This window comes from Solea senegalensis, linkage group LG14 (genome assembly GCF_019176455.1).
Source record: "Solea senegalensis isolate Sse05_10M linkage group LG14, IFAPA_SoseM_1, whole genome shotgun sequence".
Lineage (NCBI taxonomy): Eukaryota > Metazoa > Chordata > Actinopteri > Pleuronectiformes > Soleidae > Solea > Solea senegalensis.
The window spans coordinates 7,303,538-7,330,526 of NC_058034.1; the positions used below are offsets into that span (position 1 = coordinate 7,303,538).

The 26,989-nt window shown below is 41.2% G+C and overlaps 2 protein-coding genes across 2 annotated transcripts in view; both read right to left on the minus strand.

The window, feature by feature from the left end:
- Positions 1 to 7,592, minus strand: part of plpp2b (phospholipid phosphatase 2b) — a 20,347-nt gene extending 12,755 nt beyond the window's left edge. Inside the window, exon 1 of the mRNA XM_044044368.1 lies at positions 6,922 to 7,592. Coding sequence (XP_043900303.1) covers positions 6,922 to 6,982 — 61 coding nt within the window. The 5' untranslated portion in view covers positions 6,983 to 7,592. The remainder of the gene's footprint in view (positions 1 to 6,921) is intronic.
- Positions 7,593 to 12,895: 5,303 nt separating this feature from the next.
- On the minus strand, positions 12,896 to 26,614 carry mier2 (mesoderm induction early response 1, family member 2). The gene is given in 13 exon segments (XM_044044394.1): positions 12,896 to 13,861; positions 13,864 to 14,250; positions 16,327 to 16,472; positions 17,921 to 18,051; positions 18,130 to 18,224; positions 20,132 to 20,213; positions 20,451 to 20,602; positions 20,809 to 20,878; positions 21,277 to 21,356; positions 21,942 to 22,050; positions 23,975 to 24,088; positions 24,511 to 24,681; positions 26,538 to 26,614. Coding segments are annotated over 12 exon segments (1,509 nt in total). The 5' UTR covers positions 24,538 to 24,681; positions 26,538 to 26,614; the 3' UTR covers positions 12,896 to 13,745.
- Positions 26,615 to 26,989: the final 375 nt, after the last annotated feature.

A 26,989-nucleotide genomic window follows, 5' to 3' on the forward strand; every position in this document is an offset into this window, starting at 1 on the left:
CAGAGCTGCTTCCACTTAAAGACCAGGCAGCATCTCTGACTTCAGCTAAACACAGACATCTATGGCTGACTTTTCTGTCAAGAAAATCCAGAAGCACCAACGTAACACACTAAAGACAGTTTGAGGTTCTCGTTTAAGGAACAGAGGAACCATCTCTCTGTTTAATTGCTACTATGAATGGAGGGACAGCAAATGCTGCCAATTTGGAAGGTAACCAGGATGCTAATCTCCATTAAGCAGCCAGAAATCTCCAGCCGGAGCCACTAATGGGAGTCTGTTTGGATTAGCAGAACACAGAGCTGGAGCTTTCCCGTCTCAGATAAACACATCAATTTTAAAGGATTCAGTTCCATTTTGAAAAGTTTATAGCTCATCGTCCTTTTACCTAGCCTCAAATTAGCATCCATTCACAGTGTCACCCCACCATGAGATGGTTATCAGCATAACACAGAGCTAAATGTCAAAGAGGGTCTGAAGTATAAAACCGTCAGAGGAACATGACGGAAAGAATTTGAACTCATTGAAATCCGAGTGACGAACAAACATGTCTCTGTATGAGGAGACTTGCACTTCTTTCTGTTCCTGCCTCTGCTGCTGATTCACGTCGTCCGTTCTGTTCTTATTCAAAGTCATTCATTCTTCTCTCGCGGCGCCATCTTCCCGTCTGTCATTCTCTTGATTGCAGCGTCCTCCCACACACTCCTTCTCTTGTAAATATAGAGGCCTCAATGGAACGCAGCTTTATTTAGCTGACAGATGTGCAATTACGCAGGACCATGTGCACCACAATCGCACTCCGGGGCCGAGATTCGAGGCTTCTCACGTCTCTCCTCTCGTTTTTTTGTATCTCAGATCTTCTTTGACCCTTTCCCACATTCTCTCCCTCTCTCCCATCTTCGTCGAACCGTCCCCGTTCATCGTTACACGACAGGAAGTGTAACAATGGAAGTGTGCCATGGTTACGTTTCATAACCATGGCATAACCTGCTGCACCTGCAGAACCACATGGACGGACAATTATTGTCCTCCACAGTCTGGATTTTCAGTGTGCATGGGCGTGTTGAGCCTGAATGTTGTGTGAGAGCGGTGGTCTCGTGCCCTTGAGCTGCCCCTGCCTGCTTTAACACTTCCCTTCAGGGTCACAGCTGGAACATTTGTCACAACACTACTCATGAAGGTTCTTCTTTCTCTCTCGTCTTCCTTTCCTCTTTCTGGTGTATTTTTACCTTCTGTCAACAGTTCTTGTGTGACTACCACAGTGTGTCACGCTTAAGTCTTCATCTGTGACTCCATCTATCATCTCCTCCCATTGTAGACCCAACACAGACTTCTAGATGCAGGCAATGTTTCCACTTTAATTTTTACTTCCCTTTGTCTCTTGTTTGCACCATTCAAAATATGAATTGATCAAATGAATGAACAACAAAGCTCTGAGGTGCTTCACCAAACAGTCAGTGATGGCTTACAGTAACAAAACAACTAAACACTCCTTTCTAACTGTCACCCCAAGCTGGACTGACTAATGTGGAAGGTATGTGCTGAGCTTACAAGCTCCGCCGCTGGCCTCTGGAATTCTAATTCACAAGAGGAACGCCCAACTCCACCAGTCACACCAAATCCTCCTGCTGCTGCTGCCGTGGCCCATTCTTTATTTTTCAACCCCACTGTTTCACTCTGTCCGTCATTTACGCGTGTCTAGCGCCAAGCCGTGCAGAAGGAGACCGAGTAGCAGGCGAGGTGGGATGAATGGTGGGAGGGAAGCTAAATCGAGGTTGGCAATCAAAGAGTCTGGGGTTTGGAGGAGATCAAAGGCGAAGGCCACACAGGTTTGAACCTAAAACCATAAAAGGTCTGCAGCAGGACAGAGTCCTCCTGAATGGTACTTTTCAATGTGATGCAGTTTTTGTTTTTTTTTTCTTTTTTGAACCAACTGAATATCATATAGAGTGAGGTGTATTTACTGTAAACAAGTGTGACTATGTTTAGCTGTTGCCCTCACATCAGGAATATGGTTGTGACAAAGTCGTCCAAATCCAAAATTCTGTCAAAAAGTGACCTTTGTCCTCCTCGGACTTCCACGCCAACATGTTGGAGGGTATTACTTCTGCACAAAATACCTTTACCAGATGTCATCTCACACAGTAAAGGTATTTTTGGTGAACCTGTAGTCTGGAGTGTTCCAACAGGGCAAGACAAGACAATTGCCTGGGACCCCGAGCTGAGAGGGGAGCCCCCACGAACGGTTGACAGATACAAGAGACTGCTACAACACCTTGGTCAGAAACCCTTGAAGAGCTTCTAAATTGCTTAATAATGTCTGAGTGTGAGGTATGGACTGTGAAGAGCAATGACAAAAGGAGGAGGAAAATGAGACTGGAAGGAACCTGGACTCTCAGTTTGAGGCCTTGAGATTCACAATTTCAGTCAAATTAACCAGCAGAAACCGAGTCCAATTAAAATAACGACAACATTAACAACAACAAATAAACTGAAATCTCACTCGAGGGATGGGTCTGTTTATTCACAGGGCTTCAGTTTCCATGACACGGCTCTCCCCGAGTAGAAAACATTCCCACCAAGGCACATATCTGCCTCCGTCTGAGAACCCAAGACAATCCGTCTTCCCAACACAACCACATGAGAGGCGCAGCTCCCTGGAGACGCTGCTGCATGGTTTCCCCTGGCAAATGCTAACCGGCATCCGGCAAGGTCAACAAACAGAACGCAGTGTTACTTAGAATGTTAAAAACAGTCTAGATGAAAATAATGTGAGGAAACAACAAGTAAGAACTCAGAACTGGTGATTTGGGGGCAGGTTCTATTAAACCAGGTAATAAATGTGTCAATTTAAAATACTAAAACGGTGAGAAGTTTTAAAAGTAAACATTTTTCTGCCAACGTTTTCACTTTTCTCCCTTAATTTAAAGACAAATACCTGTGCGCTCTACTCTACATTCTCAAAACATACTCAATGCTTTAGTTGTAATGCATGTGAGGGGAATAAATGAAGAGAACTATTCTATTCTTTGTGCAAAGTACATTTCAGAGCCTGTACTTTATTTCTTTTAACTAAATAAGTTGAATCAGTCCTTCTACTCTTACCGGGGTCTTTTTTTGACACTTGTACTGCATCTGTACTTCTGCTTGTGTAAAAGAATGCGAGTACTTCATCCACCTCTGCTCATTCTTGAAACGCAAGTTGTAGGAGGAAACTGGCTGTTTCAAATATCTGATAAAAACCAAGACAAACAAGAAACTTCAGCTCAGAAACACAAGATCTATGAAGATAATCAATATTACACCCACTCTGAGCTGTCACTCACACACACACACACACACAGGTCTAAGAAATTAAACAAATAAATGACACGATGGGAACTTACACTGCTTCCTCTGCATTTACGAGACATTGTGTGTGTGTGCAACTATAATAGAATCTGAGCAGAACAGGTTTGTCAGTGTAGCCTACTTAACAGCACAACAAAGCGCATGTACACAAGACACAAAAGTATGTGCGTGAGCAGATGTGGCACCAATGCCTTGCCCCAAGGCCAGTCAGTCTCGCGCCACACAGAGTATCTAGCGCATAAGTCACAGCTCCGTGCCATTCCTATCGCCTGCAGCAGCAGCCAAGTCATGCAGAGATGTGAGCCGTCACTCCGCCCATGACTCTACACACACCTATGAAAACCATCTGTGAGCGGAGACTGGTTAATCCATGGTTTTCCCTCTGTTCCGCGAGCCAACACCCACCATCTATTTGTACTGCGAGCATGTTTACAGGGGGAGGGAGGGGAGAGGGAGGGGAGAGGGAGGGAGATACAAAAGAAAGAACGGAGAAAAAGAGGGCGGCCAAGAGCCGGCTCTGAACGACTCAATCTAGAGCAACACAAACAGCTAAAATGAGCCCCTTTGGGAGATAAACCAGCTTTAATAGCTTTAAAAATCGAATGAATCGAAAGAATCAGAAAAGCAATTCATGGAGCTCGGCAGCCATTTTGCATCAGTTGCCGGGTTTAGTGACCGTCGCACGTTCATTTGACACGACAGCGTTGTCAGGTCTGAGTCAGTGACAATGAAACATGGTTGATAGGGATGGTGAAGGTGTGGGGTGCAAAAGTGGCATGAATAGCAAGCTTAAGAAAATAAAAACATGGCTCCAGTGGATGAGCAGCAAAGTTCGAGCGGACGGTGGCAGATCAAGTTAAAGTTGTAATATGTAACACGTCTGCACTGAAATATCTAAAAATCATCTATATCGCATGCTTCACCGTGCACAGAATGTAAAAAAAAAGTCATGCTTGGGCTGTTTGTTTTATTATACGTGTACTTGCTACACAGTATGTGTTTGAAATGACAAAAAGGTGTTATCGTCCCATCCCTGGTGGTGTACTGACATTAGCCAAAACATTTCCAATAAACTTTAAAACCAGTGAATAAAAGTACAAACTTCTGTTCAAGGTGATGGACACTTTGATTCTGAACACCTTGTAATGACGTCGTCCATCGTTGTCTTTCGTTTTTTCCATTTTAATGTGAGTATTTGTCACTAATTCAAGTCCCCACAAGGTCAAAAAGGGCGGGGGTGCCCCTGAGCAAGGTGGTTGCCCACTAGAAGATTTCTAAATGCAGAGAAGGAAATTCCCTACGGTGACAAATAAAAGTGATAAACACACTGTGCATTTAATCCTAGCAAAAAAACAACAACTTTTGTTATAATTGAGATACGTAAGCAGACAAAACAGAATCAAAAAACCCAGTTTCCATCTAGGTAAATGGTCAGCATAATTACAAGCTCTGCCATGTTGTTGTAACATGGCTGGGACAACCTCACATAAGCTTGGGGTTGACTTGATGATTATTTGGGTGGGAGACCTGGGTGGCAAATGGGAGGGGAGAGGCTAAGGGGTGGGATGCAGTCATCCAGACCTGACCCCACCAAAACCCATGCTACCCAGACACTAATCCCAGGCTTGTGACAGCAAAATGGCGAGGCTTATCAACTGCAGCAGTCTGTAGATCTTCCCACAGTGGGTGGAAAAACAAAAAAAAACAAAAAAAAACAAAAACACCCCTAAGCTCCAGTGAAAACCTCTGAAAACTGCACCGCAGAGCAAATCTGCACATGTAGGAGCCGACATCCTTTTCTCCACCGTCCTCCCCCTCCGACACCCACACAGACACAACAAGGGATGATCCTGCTGCGAGACACCGCACCATTATGCAATACACACGTCTGTGTACAATACACACACAACTCACACCACCAGGCTGCGTCTGATACCAGCTTTATTATTTTCCAATAAAACAGCCAAAGAGTCCTTTTACTTAATGGATTCAAATGTGCGTTTGTTAAAATATGGTCTGACAATGAACGCGCAATATCCTCATCTTTTATTGTCCAATAAAATATCAATTGGTGGAATCATTTATGACCATTTTCTTGACAGTGATCCTCCATATTAATTCCTCACAGATTAAAAACACAAAGACAAAGGGAGAGCTAATGCTGGCTATCATCACAACACACATCACCGATATGATTCATTTTGTAGCTTCTCATTAATCTTTCATTGCTCAGAAGGAGCGCACAAAACTAACACAATTAAGATCTAAAGTCATAATAAGAAAATTATTTCTTGCTGAAGTTATAACAAAATAACACCTATATACACACACATATGTGTGTATATATATATATATGTGTGTGTGTGTGTGTGTAAATGAATGCAGTGGATGTGGGAAGTCTGTGCAGTACAGTCCTGGCAGACAAAAAATGAGAAATAAGCAAAGCTCACACATGCATATCGAATTACCATAAACAAACATTCAGTTTCCTGAGGCTCTGTAAAGTCCTGCAAAAGTTTGTGGCGAGTGGGCTGAAGCGTGCAGCGAGCCCGCGAGGAGAATGCGAGTAATATTTGCTGTTGTGTTTCTCCACGGTGCATGTTTGAGTCACACTTGAGTGTAAACAACAAGCGAGGGTGACAGACGGTGACTTTTAACTGCAATTCACAATGTTACAGTAGTGTTAATATAACAAGTTTTGAAGATTGTCAGCATCAATTCTACCTTCATTTGGTTTGGATCCTGAAAATGTGCACAAATATGGACGATTTAAGCTTATGGATACAGAGGAAATGGACTTTGTGATGTCACAAAAACACATTACCATAAACTATATTACACACAAAATGTTCCAAAATACTCTACTAAGAAAGTATACACAATTATTATCATTATTAGAGCTGCAACTAATGATTATTTTCATACTCGATTAGTCTGTCGATTATCGTCGGTTCCATAAAATGTCAGAAAATGTGGAAAGACTTGGATGGGGGTTCACCAAACCTCCAAATGATGTCCACAAACCAAAAAATGTTCAGTTTGAGCCATTTTGTTGTCCAATAGAGCAAAGAAACAGGAAAATATTCACATTTAGGAAGCTGAAAACTTGTTTTAGTGATTGAAAAAAAGTCCAAAACCATTTAATCGATTATTATATTTAAATAATCGACTAATAGCAGCCCTAATCATTATAAATCACTGGGCCATTGCAGATGCAAAGCTCCACCTTGTAGCATTTCAAAATAAATCACTAGGACTGTGTGTTGGTGAGCTACACAACTCACTTATCTTGTCTATTATTGATTGTGCCGATACTGGATATTCACGAGATCATATCGTTTATTAATTTGGCGTTATTAGGACAATGCACTCGTGTCATCTGCACACAAACTAACGTACAGGTCTGATCACGAGATGAGTTTGTCATTTCATGACATGACGTTAAATATCCCAACACATCAGCTCGTGGTTGAACCAGCAGGAAGTTGCTGCTGACAACAGTTTAAGTGCAATTCCTTGATAAAAGCCTGACACTGCTGACACACTGTGCTGTCATTAGTGGCCATTACTCACCGACTAAAACGCAGAGCACGTCTATCACCACGTACAGCGTCTTCTTCCTCGGGTCCTTCATCTTCTCTCCGCTTAAATGTGCGTTCAAATCAAAAAGAACTGCGACTTTCTGAACAAAGAAAGTCCATGGACGCTCAGCGGCTATGCAAAGAACCTGGTAACCTGCACAGCGTGTTCTTCCGGGATTCTCTTCACTACCTGTGCTGACAGCATACTTCAATTTGTTTTCCAAAAGCGGCAGTGGAGGGAAACACGAATAAAAGAAAAGAAAAGAAGTCACGCCTGGGCTGGTTTACGCAGCAGCACTGGTGTCGTGCGTCCCTTTGCGCGCATAACTGCAGCTTTGAGCGCAAAAAGCCAAGAAGTGAAGCGATTCTCCGGTTTCACGAAACTGCTGGAAGCGAATCTGCCCTCGGATCCTGTCCCTGCTGCTGCTGCACGCACCACCACGCCACCACTGCTGCACTCGCTGGTCCCTCCTTCCAACTTCCTCCCCTGGCTCCTCTGTGGCTGTGTGACCTGAGCCGGATAACAACGTGTATACGCACGAGAGAGAGAGAGAGAACCAAGAGCAGAGGAGAGTCAAGCTCTCTCTCCGCGGTGAGCTGGAGTTCTCTCTTCCCAGCCGCGCAAACCAACTTTTCCTGTCTGTTGGCATCAAAATAAATGCAGACGCCATGACAGGTCAGACCAAGAGGGGGCGCGAGTGAGCAGTCAATCAGGCGTAAACTTCTGTAGGAGTCTGTAGGAGGCAGCAACAAAAAAAGAGGAGGAAAGAAACAGACAAATGACTGTCACCACACCTGTTCTCTCTGTGTGACGTCATCTGCATTTTTTATCAGGAAGTTAGTTATCAACACTAAAGGAATTTGCTGTGGTCAGTGGCATGCGCACACATTTCCAGAGGTGAAAGACAGGGCACCCCCTCATAATTACTGACAGAAACAGCACTTATTATAAAAAATAAAAGACATTCAAACTTAAACGTGATTAGACGGCTCTGTTACACAAGCTTGAACGCTTAAAAGCTTGAAAAAGAAACGGATAACAAGGCTTCTCCAAAGCAAACATTTAAATTGACTCACAAAAAGCAGTTACTGTATAAGAGAGAGTGGAAAAAAAGAAACGACACAATGTAGAATAAAGACGTAAAACTCTACACAATAGGAACATCTATGCAGCACGTTTAAAGAACATGTGAACATCTGTGGAGCAGTTGTGAGGTTTGAGTGTGTGACATTCAGGAGGGTTTATTGGCAGAAATGGAATATACGACCCATAAATAACTTTGCGTGTGTGTCTAAGTGCTTTGAAATAAAATAACTTGGTTTATGTAGCCTTAGAATAAGACTTATGACACTTACGACTCTATTTGGTTATGTTTTTTTGCTTTTCCATTGGTGATAGCACCTGGTACCTGGTGCTTTTTTTTATAGTACCTGCTCTGGTGAGGTTCCAATGTGACCTCATGAGTCATGAGCGCCACGACCGACAATGAAAAGGAAATCCAACAAAATCCAAAAAAACAACTTTTCTAAAACCTCAATATTTAACAGAGGAGTGTTCTTTGGTGCAGTCGTGCTGTGATGACCCCGCCCACATTGAGGAGGTACTATAGTCATGGAGAAGGACATACCTGATACCAAACCCAGTAGAGTTGTGGTAGAGCTGTATAATGGAAAAGTGCCATAATTCTCACATGCTTTGTGTTAATGCACTGATAAGAGATGAACAGCCCTCCATGATCTCATCCCATAATAATGTGTCTCTCAAGATAGGCACTTTGCTGCTCTCCTTCCTCCCATGACAGATTTATGTCGACATGTGGTCGACACTCTAATGTCAGGAAGAAGACAAAACATCTAGCCCTTCAGTGGAAAAGCAGAGATGTTTTTGTTATTGCTGTAATAACATGAACACGACCTATAAGACCACTCCACGTATGGCCACAGTGTCATTTTGCCCCACGGTGTTTGCCCCAGGGTGTTGGGATGTTTCCCCAGCAGCAGTTGAGAGCAGGTCGAGCTGCAATTAGCGTGTGCATCAACATTTACATGTAACTCTTGTTTATTTGACAAAAACTCCAGGATGAACTCGACAGAACAGCACCTGAGACTAAAGCGTGTCATTTTATATTCACACATGCTGCGATGGAGCTGCAACATCAGTGACAAAGTGAAGAACCTCAATGGAGACTTCAGTGTGACTTTTCTCTGCCCCCTTCTGGTGAGCAGATGTACTCACATACAAGAGGATGGACTGTGGTTGATGAATGAACGGACTAAAGGACAGAAATATTCCCATTTTAATCCGATTAAGGCAACAGTTCGTATCAGACAATGCCGTGTAATCAACACTTTCCCGGTTTTCCTTCACCTGAATGCGACTTGACACGAGCAATAATTGGATAACGACAGGCAGCAACATGTAACAGCCACTGTCACCAATCATGACATTTTATGTTTTCATAAGCAGCTTGTGACAATAAAAGTTCCAACATTTGTCTGTTAATGTAACAAGTGTTGACAAAAAAATGACACATCTATAAATACAGAGGCTATCCTGTCAACACTGTCATGTCCTCCGTACTGTGTAGGCTGTTTCATGATTCTTTTTAACCTGATAGTCAGTCATGACCTTTTTCACTGCCCGGCTTCATTTAGAGTTGTCTAAAATATGAATTATCTGTGTGTGTCTTGTGACTGCAGCATAGTGACAACATGAACATGATTGAAGAGTTGCATCATGATGTGGTCATGACCTTTTTCACTGCCCGGCTTCATTTAGAGTTGTCTAAAATATGAATTATCTGTGTGTGTCTTGTGACTGCAGCATAGTGACAACATGAACATGATTGAAGAGTTGCAGTCAGGGCAACTCGGGCCTGGAGAGCAGGAGGCGTGAGGAGATAGAGCGGCAGTTACACTTGCGTCACATGAAGGCTTTTCCTGCTCTTCCACTCTCCACACACTGTCCTCATTCTTTCATTTCACATATGCAATAAAAAACCCAAAACAAGAAATCCTTTTGAATGTGTGCTTTTGTCCAAAGTTGAACAAACATAAATAAATAAATAAATAAATAAATAAATAAATAAATAGAGGATCTGTTATCTGGTTTCTGCTCGTCATCTTAACTAAAGGAGAATAAAACAAAACAAATTGTGATGCATACAGACTCTGATATACACGTGCACCAGCACTGCAACTGCTGTTGGGTTATTATTTCAAAAGGGGAAAACGCCGTCCAATTTTAAAACAAATATCACTTACTACAGACTTGTAAACCATCTTTCCAAGTCTTTCGATAGAAATTCATATCAAGTCAGCTTTACACCAAATGCAGCAGCAGAGATTACACGATGAGTTAAAAGCCTCTAATAGTTTCTAGCAGAATTACACTCCATGGACAGAATCACCTGCCTTACGTTTACAGGATAAGATGAACATGGACAAAACACTGAATTGTGTTGCAAATCCTGTGGTTGTAAACAACACAGAATGGGGGTTATTGTGCAAAAGTGTACAATGGACCATTAGATTTGTTGTTTCGGCAAAGCTATAGTGGCCATACATGCGCTCACTGTAAATAATAATACTACATTTTGTCCATAAGGAAACTTTACATCGCAAATGATCTCAACGTGAGCGCGTTAAAAACTGGTAAGAGCAAAACATCAAATCATTAAAACAAGTAACATATTTATTAAAAGACAGGAAACATGTATGCACTTTCAAAATAACATTTTAAAGAACAACTTAACAGCTTCAACAAGTTTAAGTGTCACATTAAGTTTGACCTACTTTTACAATAGCGGGAACACTAATTACTGTTATTAGTAACACCTGTGTTACTAGATGAGGCACGTAGATGCCTAACTGGTGTGTGTATGTGTGTGTGGAACAGCTTTCCTACTGCATGTGTTAGTTTGGGTGTGTGTGCAGTATCGCTGTGTCTCCACTAGAGGCTGCTGCTATGCATTCTTGAATAGTTGGATTCAGCAGTGCCTCGTGCTTCCCATTTGCTTGAAGCTATTTGTTGTCCTGGTAAACAAACAAAAATAACAATACTAAAAATAAAAAAAGGTTGTCCTAGTGGATGTGGTTGTTCCCCTTGCTCGTTTAAGTTTTGCCCGACGACGGTCTGGTACTGAAACATTGCAAGAGAGATTTTACTATGACCGTACGTGAATGTGTTTTCCATGTGTTGTGTGTGTGTGTGAGTGTGAGATGAGTTGCAGGTGTGCATGTTTGATTGAATGACGTGTGTGTGTGTGAGAGTCTAGGTGGATCCTGGAAGCGGATTGGTCCTGCACAGGAGGTTCCAGTACAAGAGGCCTGATCATCTCAGCTGTAGTGGACTTCCTTGAACCACTCACAGCCAGCAGACATTTCAGACTTGTTGAACCTTTAAAATAAACGGTGTGTTTAGTTTGTTGCTCGTCTCATTATTCATGTTGCGATCAGGTTTTCCTCCAGGCCTGATCGGAACAATGACATACTGTAAATGCACATGAGATGTGTTGTTTGGCAGCAGGTTCAGCTGATCGGCTCCCCGAACACACTGTTAAAAAGGCATATGAGGGAAAGTAACATTCCACAATTTCCACTTTGAAACATGAAAACGACACACGAACAGGTCCAAAATTCAGTCGCACACAAACCAATGTCTATATTTCACCAATGTTCATTTTAATTGTTTGTTTGTTTTTTCTTTACAAAATAAAATAATTATGCACAAACATAACGGAGGCTGTACAATATATAAATTGCTAAAAATATGAAAATTAAACTAAAGAATCAACAGAAGGCAGTCGCTTTTCTAATCCTCCAGCCTTCATGCTCCTCGAGTAAACAAAGCAGACACTGACTTGAAACCAGCTTGACTTTTAACAGAGATCACAGGAAAAGCGCACATGAGCTGAAACAAGGAAGAAATAATAGACATATAATAAAGAAATAATAAAAATAATAATAATAAACAGCAAAATCATTTCATTCCCAGTTACTGTGTGTGACTGAAATGCTCTGCCATGCAGAAATATCACATGTGCACACATGAATGCACAACTCACTGCATGACCTCTTTTTCTTTTACCAGGAAAATTGCTCCTCAAGTGGCATTTTAAGCTCATATTGACTCTATTGTCTCATTACATAAAATAATTGTAATATTTACAGCAAGAATCCGTGTCTGCATGTTTTTTTTCTAAGTCCACATAATTAGCACTCTCTCACCATTAAATTACTTCTTAAAAACGTTATACTGGCAGATTATGTTGACATTTGGAACTGTAAGACTATAAACCCACATTTATAATATTGTACCAATTCATTCGAGTATTGGGACGCTGGTGCCAATCCCAGCTGACATAGGGCAAAAGGTGGGGTACGTCCTGGACAGTCCATCACAGAGTGACAAAGAGACAAACAACCATTCACTCTCAACACACAATTCAGAGTGTCCAATACCAATTTACCTAATCCCCACATCTGAAAGTTTTTGGACTGTGGGAGGAAACTGGACAACCCGAGATTTGTACCATAAAACACTAAATGTTAGTGTAGTGTGGGAAGTGTACATGAACACATATGTGACATTTTTCAGTTTAGTCCACGATGTCAAATTAGGGTCATTAAAGATGTTCAATTCAACATTTCGACACAGATTGAACAAACTTGGACGTTGCTTCCTCTTAGTTGGTGGAATTTCGCTTTAGTCAAAAGTGAACGCTTCGAGAGTTACTGTTAAATTACACATAGGATGGACCCCAACAGCTGTCACAACCTGTTTCTTAATCCTAGAGACGTTCAGTAGCAAGCACCTTTCTAATTGTATCAACCTTTACGTATGAAACTTGTCCAGAATGACAATGGCAGACTCAGTGACCACTGAAGGTCAACTCCTGTTAACAGGGCTTAGAAAATCATTAAAAAGGTACAAAACCTGAGAAATTAGATTTGGATCGAGTGACTTAGGTGTCTTAGTATGAACACTTTATTCTAAGCCTGTAGGTCAAACAGGTTCTCCATGATTAAAAATGACAGAAACATTAACAGAGGAAATGATGACAAAGCATTGCACATGTGTAAATCTCCATATAATTCATAAGGAAGAAAAAGAATGACACTTTCCAACAAAAGCCAAGCAAATAAAAACAAAATCCTGAAAATTGCTGCATCTCCTTGTTGCTCCAACAAGGCTCCATTTTTAAATAAAGCTTGAGTTCTTCAAAAGATCAAGTCTTGTGCCAAGGATTTACAGACAGTTGGAGTGGAGGAGGAGACGACTACAGCTGAGGAGAGGACATGAAACGTATTAAATAAACTACGGTATATTGTTTGAATGGATAGGATTTACTCTGAGCTCAAATGTCCAACAGTTATGTCTCTGCGGCACTGTTCAGAGACAAATCTCAAGACGGCTGCAGCGGCAGAAGAGCTTGAGCAATTAGCGGAACAAGTTGCACATTATTTCATGAATCAAAAGTCAAACTTCTCCATCTTGATAAATAAGAAAAACAAAAGCAACAGTTGCTCGTATTGTCTGTCACAGCTCGACTCTCATCACGCCACCGAGCTTTCAACAAGTGTGTATTCATCATAGCCAATCAACCACACGCCCCTGGTGCAGGTTGTGGTGATAGGCTGTTATAAATAAACACATAATCAGTGATTAACACTTCCGCAATGGACAGAACGTTCAAGTGTATCCATTTAAAAAAAACAGGATTCAACAGGACAAGCAGCGCCCCAGCACAGGTAGCAGGTCCTTCCTTTTTTCCATAAGTCAAGTAAATGAACTTTTTTTGTGTCCTGGGCTTTTTAAGCCCGTTTCAAACCAACACCAATCAATGATTTTGAAGAAAGAAAGAGAGTACAACTCAGTTTTGATTTTCCCATTTTCCCCTCCCTGTGTGAGAGAGTGTGAATGCTGGAGGAGCCTGAAAGTGTGATGCGAGGACACTGGATGAGGGAGGAGAGGCAGACGGCAGGCTGAAGTCCACCTGCAGCCCAGGAGCGCCACCAGCACCAACAGAACTACAGTCAAGGTTGTCGGTAACAAAAGGTCCACCCCGCATGTGGAGCTGGTAGAAGCAGGAGCCTGGGAGGCAGTGGTCGTCATAGCAGCACAGAGGGCTCCCACAACGAGACTGGGAGCTGAGGGCAGAGGGCTGGGACTGGAGCTGGATTGGAGCTGAGGGACAACAACTAACCAAGCCAGGATCCCGCGGGTCGTCCATGGGCTGCAGAGAGAAAAGACAGCCAAACCGCTGCTGAGGATATCTGTCTCCGCACAGCTCTGACAGCCCCGTCACCAGCTCACCATCTGGACACATGTAGAGGAGTTCACAGTCATTAATACAATGCAACTGTCATTAGATACACTAATGGATATTTCTTGTACATATTTACAATGAAATTACTGAATATATTTGTGTTCCCTTTTGCCACATTAAAGTAATAGTTCACAGATTTGCATTTAGCTTTGTATTACGAGAATAGAGGTAATATTTTACCCACTCGCAGGGAGATGGGACCTCATTCCCAGAATGTAAACAGCGTCCAAAGAATAAAAAAAGGAGACAGAATATAAACATGTAACAAAGAAAAGAAGATATATCTCAACTCAGGGGAAACTGATGTTAGGAAGCAGTTTTTCAAACATACTACCCCTATTCTAGAAATACGAAGCTAAATGCAAATTGGTGAAGTATTCCTTTAAAGCCCGGGCAATATTGGAGGAGTATTTAGTGTGTGACGCCTCACACAGGAAAGCACGGCTGCTGCAGAGCTCCTGCTGTGTATCAAAATACTCCTTTGTATTCAACTAAATGTCAGGACTCTTTAAAATTAAAGTCATGCATCCATCAGTCCTGCAAATATTTCATAATAACAATAACAGTTTAAAAAAATGCATAGATTCAGGGAATTGAAATGCTCACGTTTTTACTTAATAAAGGACGTGTGGTTAGGCGTGATGCATTGAACAGATATAGAAGTTGAAACTGGGGACAAAGATATTTTTCACCATCGACTCCGCTGTACAGCGACAGCTCTCTGTAAGAATATGCCCGAGCTCTACAGTGTTCATATCATCTTTACTGTCATTATACTCAGGTGGATCTGATTTATCTGAACCACATGCTGGACAACAGTACTGTCCGTGGCAATGCAGGTGGCTTTCTTCCTTAGTCGGCTGCTCTAATTTGTTCACATGTGTGAACACTGGTCACTCATGAGTCCAGTGTGGACCTGGCTTTAGATAAAAGAAAAAACTCACTTTGTCTCCAGTTTCTACTACTTTTATTATTTAATTGATAGAGATGTTCCTCTGTTGATAACTTAAACTCCATTCTGCAGCATCAGTGAGGGAACAAACGTATGCATGAATGCACTGTACAGGATTCAAAGCGTCTCTTCAGTTAATAGCCCACGGATGTTACGATTCTTGTGTTTGCCTGCAGCTTTGTGCTTATACCAAGTAATATAGTAATGTATACATGGCTATGAATACATGGCTAAAATAACTTAATATATTTGTCATTATCTGTGAATGAATGTAGCATTTACTGGCTCAAGGTCATTCACCGTCACACTGCTCTTTGTGCCTTTCATTGAAATATGATTATACACCACAGTGATTTATTCATAAAAAAAAAATAATAATTCCTCGACTCTTTCAAGTTTCCAGTTTTCTTTACCTGCAGGCCCAGCCTGCTTTCAGTGGCATATGTGGATGAGTTCATGGCTTTAAGAGAAAGCGGGGCGTTCGTCTGCGCCGGGGTCGACCCTCCTTCTCTGGAGCACCATGTCAACATGCACAGCACATACACACACACACAGAGACGGACATGGACATGCACACAGGAAGAATAATGGGGTAATGGGGAAATAAAGAGGGGGGAACAAAACATGAGAACATAAGAAAATGAATGATGATGTCAAATTAAAAGGCAACGCACGTCACCATCACCAAGAGGAACATAAACATAAAATCCATATGACTGTGTGATGAGTTTTAAAAAAAATACTTTTATACACAGATATTAAGAAATATCATTTAGAAACATTGGCGTTTATACCTCCAGTAAAAGTAAAATTTAAGATTAATGTCAAACTGCACAGAAGCTGCCCAAATGGCATGTAGTGATTTGATTTTTACTTTCATTTGTCATCCATCTGTTGTCAGGTGTTTTTGTCACATTTAACTGTAAAGTGCTAGTTTTCTTTGCCCTTACTGAAGATGTGCTTTGGGTTTTATGTAGTTTTATAAACAGTGCATTATATTGGTCTATCCAAGAGAAAAGATTCACTCTACTGTTCATTTTATGCTTTGCTGAATTAACACTGGCAGCAGATTACATGACATGAGAATAAGAATAAGAGAATAGCCCTAATTTACCTCGTTTGTCCAAGTCCAGGTTTGACTGTGGAGGTAATGGAGACTCCAGCTGCCCAGATCTGCCCACAGAGCTGTGAGACAATAATTCTGAGGAATTGTTGTTTCCTTCCAGCTCACCAATCTCCCCATCCTGTTCTCCGTCATCCCTGCAACACACAACACAACCACACAGGAAAGTGTGAGTCAACATTGTGCCATCTTAACCAACAGACAATGTTTGACAATGTTTATTCGGCTCTTATTATTATCCCTCCCTCCTTGACCATCAGCACCTGATTTGCAGGTTTGAGCTAAATCATCCGAATTCATTCATTCATTCATTCATTCATTCATTGTCTACTGCTTTATCCTCCTCATGAGCGTCACAGGGAGCTGGAGCCAATCCCAGCTGGCACAGGATGAAAGGCGGTGTACACCCTGGACAGGTCACCAGTCCATCTCAGAGCCAACATCCAGCTAGTCTCACATTCACACCTCCAGGCAATTAACCTATGCATGTTTTTTCAGCGAAGACCCACACACCCACCCAACCACCCACCCACTCAATCACTCACTCACTCACCAGGCGCCGCCGTGTGGCCTTTCTCTTAATACAATAGAAATCACAAAGAATAAAAAAAGGAGACACTTCTGCTGATTTCCTTTCACAGCCAAAGTGGCCTGTTACTCTGGATAATCTAAAGACCACATACACTTCTTTAAGTACACCTGTTTAACCACTTATTAATGTAGCCAATCACACAGCAGCGACTCAAATGCATGAAGGTGTGTAGACACGGTCAAGAGAACCTGCTGAGGTTTAAACTGAGAACGGGAAGAAAGATCATTTGAGTGACTTTGACCATGTTACGGTTGTTGGAACCAGAGGGGCTGCATTCTGTGCTTCAGAAACTGCTGATCTACTGGGATACTCATGCATACTGGTCTCCTATAAGATCCCCAGCAGTGCAGTGTGAGTTTAAATTCAATTAAAAGATGCACCAACTCAAGACAGTTCCCAGAGTCAAATGTGATGGTAACGACTGCAGACTACCCCTCCCTTTCCAAAATGCTTCAGGGAACTACAATGGCCTTCACATACCAGAAGATATGTAAACACTCTTTCATGACTTCAACCACTCTCTGCCCATTTCCTCCCTTTTCACTGGTTTATGGGCTGAGAGTGCGTAGCAAGCTTCTGCTTTAACATGCACGACAATATGAGCGGCTGTAGAAACACAGTGGCACAAGATGGTGGACTCCATCAAGCAAGGCCCTCGCCAAAAGAACATTTAAAAGGCTTATTCTAAGGCTAAGATAAGCATTTTAAATTATAAAACGATACTTATAGGTATTATAGTCAACTGCATTCTACATAGTGATAATATTTAATGTAACAATAGGAAGCGAGGCAGAGTCATCTTCAAAGAGATGAGTAAGTGCTGAAAACACTTTATATGTTAAGTCAAAACGACTCATACTATACTTTACAACAATTTACCTGTTAATATTAAAACATTGTGGATTCACACTATTTTTAGTTGTTTTTAAATTTCTATTTTTAGCAGTTCTTTTTAAATTTCTTAGACAAATTAAACTTGACTGAGTCACTCACATGCTCCCTGACTGCAGGCTGTATTTCTTGCGGCTGATCCTGGTGGTTTGCTGAGTGAAATACTCGTGACGGTCAGACTTCTTCCACATGTAGTAATACTCGACACATTCGCCCACAGAGCGCGTTCGTACCTGAGGTGTAAGAAAAGGTCAAATGCCATGCTGTCAACATTTGGAAAGCAAACTTTAGACGAAGGACTCACGACTCACCTTATTGGCCTGAATGAGGTGAAAGTTCTTCCCATAAACTCGATAGCCGTGCTCAAAGTTCCTGCATTCTTCCTCGCTCCAGGCACATAGCTCCTCTAAAGAAAGCATCAGAGGATTGGTGCGACACATTCATCGTAATTCATGATTAAAGCAACTGTTTTAAATTGTTTTTATTTCATCAGTGCTTTCTGCTGAGAGTCAGTGAAAGATGAGTTACATCTGTGAAATTGCGTCATACAGTTCACGCCCTGACTTCTTGGCAAAGAAAACCTACACCTAAACCTCCCGTTTGCTGTCCAGTGGTAGAGGGGGTTGCCGGGGTGCTGGTGCCAATCCCAGCTGACATAGGGCAAAAGGCAGGGCAATACAATACATAATACCAAACAGTGTTCTACTATAGATGTCTTTGAGAAATGAAAGGGCAAGTGTAAGTTACAGTATTGCCCTTAAGAGAGCAGATTGCCAGTAGATGCCGGGGCAGCCATGGTAGAGGAGATTGCCTTCCAACTGTAAGGTTGACAGTTTGATCCCCGGCTCTGCTAGTCTACCTGCCAGCGAGACACTTAACCCCAAGTTTCTCCTGACGGCTGTGCCAGCAGCATGTGATAGAGAAAGGACTATGTATAGATGCACAGATGTGTGATATATAATAATAACACAACTATGGTGTAAAGTGCTTTGAATGGTCACAAGCCTAGAAAAGAGCCCTGAACAAATAAAGACGACGACAATGGGACACAAACAATTGTGCAATGGAACGTTAGAACTGCAGGGGGTTTGATACTATAGGTAGCAGCACTGAATCGATCTATATTCTATTATTGTTTATCGTCAAGACACATCAACAATCAGCCATCTTTATAGAGGAACTAAGAAAATCTGATATTATCAGTTAGCTACACGAGCAAAGTTTTTGGAGCTCAACTTTAACGATCATGTGATGCAACACATGACTTGAGCAATATTGGCGATAAATTATTTCATGAAATGACAAAGTGCTCTTTAATTTGAGCATTTATTTAAGGAAAAACTGACTAAGTTAAAGTCTTAAAGAAAATTTTAATTAATTTTCAAAATATCTAATCAATCAGGCCGACCCTTTCTGACTGCACAATACTATACTTTATATCAACATTAGAGCTGCAACTAACGATTATTTTCATAAAATGTTTCATAAACGATGAATCTGTCGATTATTTCCATAAGATGTGAGGAAAAAGTAAAAAAATTACGATCAGTGTTTGTCAAACCTGGAAATGATGATGTTCTCAAATGTCTTGTTTTGTCCACAAACCAAAAATATTGAGTTTGAATGATTTCTTTGTTTTATGGAGCAAATAAACAAATACAATATTCACATTTAAGAAGCTAAAACAATCAGAAATTTTGTTTTAATCATGAAAAAACCTTAAACCGATTAACTGATTATCAAAATAGTTGACGATTAATTGTTTCAGTTCTAATCAACATGAATTGTTACATATTATACTGAATATTTCCGTTTCATAATGTCATAGATATCCTCAATAAAAGGTCTTACTAATCTCAACGTACGACTAGAAGATATGCTGCCTCGTGGTACTTTCTGTAGTAAAAACTGCGTTGAGTGTTTCACTTGGTATATGATGATCATCTGGATTTGAGGGGTTATAAAATCATATTGCACAGACCCAAAAACATGGTAGCAAATGCAACTTAATGGGCGGACTCCGGAGCCCTGCTGAGGACACATTTTGTGGATTCCACCTAAAAGCAACACTTTACAACTATGAAACAATTGTAAAGTGGAACAGGGAAAATGGAGCCTCTTTCATCCGCAGTCTGTATCCTCAACCACTGTAACCAATATGCAAGTTTGGTGAATGGTCAGGAACTCTGTGAGATGTGTGTAAATGAATGATAATGACAGGAAATGCAAGAACCAGGCCCAGCGAGTGCAAGAGTAATGTTGAGCTGAGCATCACTTAGTCAGTGAAGGGTGTGACAACAGAAAGACTCTTACCACTGAACACCTTCACATTGAAGCGTAATCGTCTCAGTGCCTCTTCTTTATTGAAGTTGCATTTTATTAGTTCATACAGCGCCTGTGAGTCAAGAGAAAAGTGCCGTAATAACAATTTAAAACATTAATTTTAATATTATGTGTTTGAGAGAGACTTTTGAGAGCTCGACTGAAGTATAATGTCTTTTCCACTGTGCTGACACATGCGAGTAATGTTAATAGGCAGCTGCACGATATACTGACTAACAACAGTCAGCAGCAGCAAAACACTTGACATAGTTGACAGTGTCATGTGGAATGCAAGGTCAAGCAACTGTACCTGCTCATTGTCTCGGACAGTTGTGCCTTGCATTAATGTGTGTGCCGCGCGCTCGTCGCCATGCGGTCTCTGTGTATTTAGCAAGAACTCCTCGACCGCTTGCACTGGCAGAACATCAGGCCTCCACAGCAACTGGTCCTCGTTGCTGTAGGCTGGAGGAAAAGAGACGTAATGAGAAAGAAAAAAGGGAAAGTGGATAATGAGTTGGGAGAAGGAGAGAGACTCGATTTCAGGTGTGTTCGGCTAGGTCCATTTTTAGATAATTGCAGCATTCAGAAATCTCCTGAAATGCTTAGATAACTTCATAAAAGCTTCCTCGATATAATTCAACTCAAGGACAATAATATGAGCAGCTTACCTTTCTCCTGGTAGGTATACGGACTGAGTGGAGGGATTTTTGCCTGGTACATGGAGCCGACCATGATCTCCTGAAAATAAATTAGATTCAGAGGTGATCTATGCTGTGTGCTGGGGGTTAAAATTGCCAGTCTTTTCTAAAGGTTGGGTAAATAAAAAAGTATTTGTCAGTCCAGCAGAGTGGCCCCAGATATCATGTTCATTTTGTCAAGAAACCCTGCAGTATATGGTTTTGTGGTTAAGGCTATATGAAGTTTACACAGGTGTGACACAGCAAATAAAAAGTATATGTGTGTGTGTGTGTGTGTACACCTTTTGAATACTTTCAGTGCTCACGAGATCAAAGGAATTGATCACATTCTGCTATCAAAGACTTCAAAAAAACTATACTTGTTTTGATACTTTCTGTGGGTGAGTTAAACAATCTATACTCATGCTAAGATTTGAGTCATTGCCCTCTATATCGTACCTTGTGCTCTTCGTTGGAGGGAGTGGACGTGTCGTCAGATTCCTCATCTGATGAGCTGACTAACGTGGCTTTGTCTCCACCTTCAAGAAACGAAACATCAAAAAAAGGAGAAGAGGGCAATTCAAATGAAAGAATGCACACATAGGCTCCAGCAGTTAATATATAACAGAAATAAGCCAGCAAAAAGTGACACATGGCAATCGTTCTACAGTAGAATAAGTAAATAAAACTCACAATAGCAGCATATCTGCCATTTATTCCGTTTTTTATGTCAGTCTGTGTGTACTCGGCACAAATATTGTCAGTATTTTCAAACATAGTAACTACCAGGTGTTGTTCAAAGATGTTAGTCAGTCAGCCGAGTGGACGGGAGACAAATCCAGCAGTCACATGAAAGGTGAAACACTTAACTTAATAACCCCAGTGTCATTCAAATGTAGCAGTGAGTTATTAGTAACAGACTGCACACTCATCAAAGCAGTGATTTAAAACTGAACTGAGAGAAAATATTCCACACCACAAATCTGAGGAATTAACCTCTAGAAGAACATCGCACAAGTGGGATGAACACATCGTTTTCACTTTCCTTTTGAAGTGACAACTGAGATCCTGTTAAAAGTCATACAGTCAAGTGTTTAAGAACACCTCTGAGTGGAGCGGGTTACCTTGGAGATGGCGGAGCAGACCTGAGGTGTTTGAGGTGACTGAGGGGGTGAGATCATCTGCTGATGATTCTTCATCCTCCTCAGGAAATTGATCCTCGGTTATCTGATCCTGAACCAAACAACAGAACAACCAAAGAATAGAACATCAAAAAGTATAGAATTCTATTTCTATTTAAATAAAGAACAAGAGCCGATCAAAGTACTTAACGAGAAACAAGTGTATAGGTAGAGGGAAACAAATAAATACACTGAGCAAAGACCATAAAAAAGACCCAGCTAAAGTGAAAGTAACAGTGGAAATAAGGGGGATTCAAAGGCCAGAGAAATAGAAATGTAATCTTTTGTCTGTTGAAAGCATTAGCACTGGACCTTTGGTCCAGATAAACTCAAAACTATCTCCTACTTTTACTTGCAGACCCCCCACCAAACACTCAGTCAGTCATGGGGACAGAAGATGTCCTGTTTAGCCCCATTTCAAAACACTACAATTTGGTTTAGTTTTGTATATTATGTAATTATTCGTATTTCCATTGTAAAAAAGTTATTAAAAAAGGTACCAGAATAAGCAATCTGTACCATCACACTTCATGGTACCCTTATGTTGTGGCACAAAGTGCAGTGGTCCAGCAGCTAAGGGGTGGAGCTAGACACAAGAATGGATTACAACAGAGAGAACATTCAAGGCTGGGTTTTTTTGTTCCTGTATTGAAGAATAATGTCAGCATGTTTCACTATGTCACTTTTTCTTTGTTGAAGTTACTGGTAGACTTCTCTGTGCCACACTTGTCTAATGTTTTGCTGACACAGCTAACCCTACCCAGCCTACACAGACCTTGGTGGAAAAGCCAGCCACAGTGGAGTTTACTGTTCCAAACCATATCATACTGAACTAGTCTTTACTGCTTTGTGGAAATGCAGCTTTTGTTCTATAGACAAGAGAGAGACTTCCAGGAGAGGACTGGTCCAAGAGTCCTTTAAACAGTCAGTACCATACGACTTTTTGGCATTTGTTGTGATATCTTAAATGGTTGTGCTGGAAACACTAGAACCCGCTGACTGGGCGAATGGTAAAGAACGAAAACCACCCACTGCATTGTGACAGTGAGACACACATATAGGCAGCGACCACTGCCTTCTGTTTAGCTGTGTTGTTCTTCTTTGTTGAACTTATTAGCTGGCGACATTGCAACGTGCTCGTATGATGTCATGCTTGCCACATAATCTCTGTTCACACCGGATGGAACCTAAACCCAATTCCTAAGTGTAGCTTAAATTGAAGTTAAAGGTTCAGTAAGAGGGAGTCAATCCATGATCCATGTTAAAAATTAGCAAATGTTTTGAACCCTAGAAATGATAGGTGTGTCAAACGTACGGCCCGCGGGTCCACCTGAGGGTCCAATCCGGCCCACATGAAGAATTTGTTAAATTTAAATAACATACTATATTTTTCAGTTCAGTTTTGTGCCTTTGTAGATCCAGTGTGATCTGTAAGTTGTAATGCACATGTGTCAATGGTAAACTTAGGCATAATATTGTTAAAATTCCACTTCTTTTCCTCAAGAAATTTGAGGATGTTCATAATTTCTTTTGTAAAAAGACACTTCATTAAATCAAACAAAGGGGAAAAATTTGGAGTTCTTGTCGTTCATAGGTTTTTATCCTATTATTTTACTGGTCCAGCATACAAGATCAAATCGTACTGTATGTGGCCCCTAAACTAAAATGAGTTTAGGGGATTATAAAAAATAAAAAGAGTGGATTATAAAAAAGTGCACCCAATAGCAAAACACAGAATAGAATAAAATTAAATAAGAATGGTAACACACAAAAAATATATAATGTGTCAAATTTCCACCTTGGTGGACAATAAAGTTCTACTCTATTCTAAACATATTAAAAACACATTTCAATCTGCTGGACATTTAAAAATTGTTTTGGCGGACCACATATTGTCACAACACTTGTGAGTTAAATGAAATTAGATACCAAAGAGGACACATGCATGTGTGGACAGGGTGTGGGTTAAATCTCACCTTGTCCAGTGTCATGCCTGGCAGGCTGGCAGCCGTTTTACAGGTGTCCTTCTCGGAGTCTGACACAGTGTATCCATACAGAGCCAGCAGCTCCTCCAAAGGAAGCTCACTGGCCTGCAAGCAGATAGACGACGGCAGCAACAGGTGGGAGAGAAAGCAATGGGACTTAGTTTACATTTCTAGAAAATGGTTTAATTTGTACCATTGGCTTTTTTCGTTTTCCTCCTCTGGCCTCCATCAACTTGCAGTCAGTTTACATTGAACAGTGTAAGATTAAGAGCTTATTTGAGATTTCACTCATTAAAGATTATTTGGTAAAAGCGCTTCAAGAATAAGGCTCCAGTTTGAAGCAAATGTGGAGACTTTACATCATTTCCTGAGCTCCGTCTTCACAGGATGTTTGTTCATATACTAGTTGTTCTAAAAAAATACTTCACACATCAAGTGACAACAGTTAATACAATAAAAATAAAAGAAATTCACATTTTGTCAAAGGCACTGTGGTAATACAGATGAATGGCTGAACTTGACCGTACAGTGTGGGATTGTGCTGCCATCTTCATGGGGGAGAGGAGCGGTCACCTCGGACTCCTCTAAGGCCCGTTAAGACTCTGGTTCCTCCTGCTGAGGGTCTTCATCTCTGTTCCTCATCCACTCTCCACTTAGGCCACGACCTCTACATTCATCTTCAGAGGCATTTCACCCACCTACAACACACACACACACATACACACGCCTGTTTACATAAGCATTCAAAGCAATGTAAAAATGTGAAAGAGCAGGAGCATTCAACACAGCGGGACAGTGTGTTCCGTTCATTTGTGGGACACTAGCACACATGAAGACTATACACAAACAACAGTGGCTGATCCTGGGTCATCCCCATGTAGATCAGCTGATACTTGACCTCTAAACCCCCTGCTCTGGGTTATCATACTGGGTTATAGATTGTGGCACTTTGTTGCAACATGAAGGAAATGTTTAACATTAACTACTGCTATTTACCGTTTATGTCTGCCCTGTGTTTATGTCTGAGTGTCAGAACATACAGTATCTTTCAATAGTAAAATAGGAATTCTATGAGGGACGGGACAGTACAAACACATACGAACATCACGATAAGCTTTCATAATAAGTTGATAGTGGTGAATTCCCATACTTGGCATAGTTGTGAATGAGGAAAAGTGTTACAATTTCATTAGAGTGGCGAGCCAACATACAGTCCTGGTGATTCATTTTGAAGTGTCACAAGGGGCAGCCTCTATCTTTCCAATCATTTATAATGATCTCATTTTAAAAGGTCCAGTATGTAAAAATGATGAGACTGCAGAGTTTAAATCCTCCCGTCACAACTCCATTTCCCAACTGTATCACAAAACTACAGAGGCCGTCACACACCAGAAAGGATGGTGTTGTTCTTCATTTCTGTTTTAAGCTTCCACTTAAAACAGAAATGGTATAGAAATCAGATGGCAGCCTACACAAAGTAACGCCCCTTCCTACAGGCAACTATACACAAATATAATTCAGGTTTTCTGACAAAAACATTCTGAAATGTTAAGACTCTTTCTATTATCACTTCAGAAGAATGTCCTACATGTCACATGAGTGAAGTGTTACACATGTCAGACAATTCTGTAACATAAGTTGTTGTTGCACTTTTCCCTGAAAACTTAATAACATATATAATGCTAAATTGCTAGGATGAATGTGACATCGCATTCTTCATACTGTCTCGTGTCTAGTTTCTGTCTCGCGATTTTCAGATTAAGAGCTGAAGAAACAGTGAGACGGGTGTCTTTGAAGAAGAAGACATGCAAAGTACAGGCCAAAAAAGAGACATTTTTAAAAAAAGTTTAGAGGGAGACAGAGTGTCCATACGTTGATCTAAACAAACCCGCCCTGGTTAGATAAAGTGCCGGCGTCTTTAGCAGCTCAAACGATGCCATTTGTGGACAAAGACGTCGTTAAATTCCGGAGAAAATGTAAATGTCGTGGTGCTTCTCCAGCAGCAGCACGTACAGTACATCAGCTCTGACTAGGGGCGCTTTCCTGTGACTTGGTGCTGAACGACTCTTCCTCTCTCCGGCTCACTGCGAGCGGCACAAGAAGGAAATAACTACTTCTGAATATTTCCGAAACACACGGCCGGAGTTTACCGACGCCGAGTCGTGACATCTCTTACCAACTTTTTCACTCAATCCTCTCAGTCGGCGGCGCGCACCTGAAAATAGTTCAGCACCACGGTGTTTGACGCTGTGCCTCCCTATTGTTTTCTACGGCTTTACTATCACGGCAGAGGGAATGGCTCTTTAAAGCCAAGAAGGCAGAGAGAGAGAGCGAGAGAGGCGATACGCTGACTGGAGAGGAGGCTCTCTCTCTCTCCATGTCTTCCCCCGCTTCCCCCACTTCAAATGCCTCCCCAGCCTCGTTTTACACAGCGCTCTCCGGCCGCTGACACCGTCCACAGCCGCTTCGACTGACACGGACGGACACAAGCCTCACATTCGGTCCAGTTTCTCTTTCGCTCGGTTCATTGCATTCCTCGTTTTCGCTCACTTACCTCCGCCATTCCGTTTCTGCGCAAGCTGACTATACTATAGCCCGGATGTTGTACTCTCGTGCACAGCTCCGCTCCTTTGCCACAGCAATTGAGCAGCAGCGAATGCTACAGTTGGCTGCAGAGTTTTATTCTCCACATATACAAGGAATTTAAGCCGCTTATGTCTCTGTTCACCGCGGCCATAGATAGTGTTACTGCAGATATTATATGTCAAAGTTATGAAGACTTTCGGTACCACTTTTCATGCTCTACCGGTTTAAAGCAGTATATATTTTTTAAAAAGAAAATATTATTGCATTTGGCAAATATTTGATTATTTTAAACAAATATATATAACATGTATATTACTATATATATATATATATATATATATATATATATATATATATATATATATATATATGTATATATATTATTTTATTTTATTTTTCTGACCCACATGTTTAAAATGA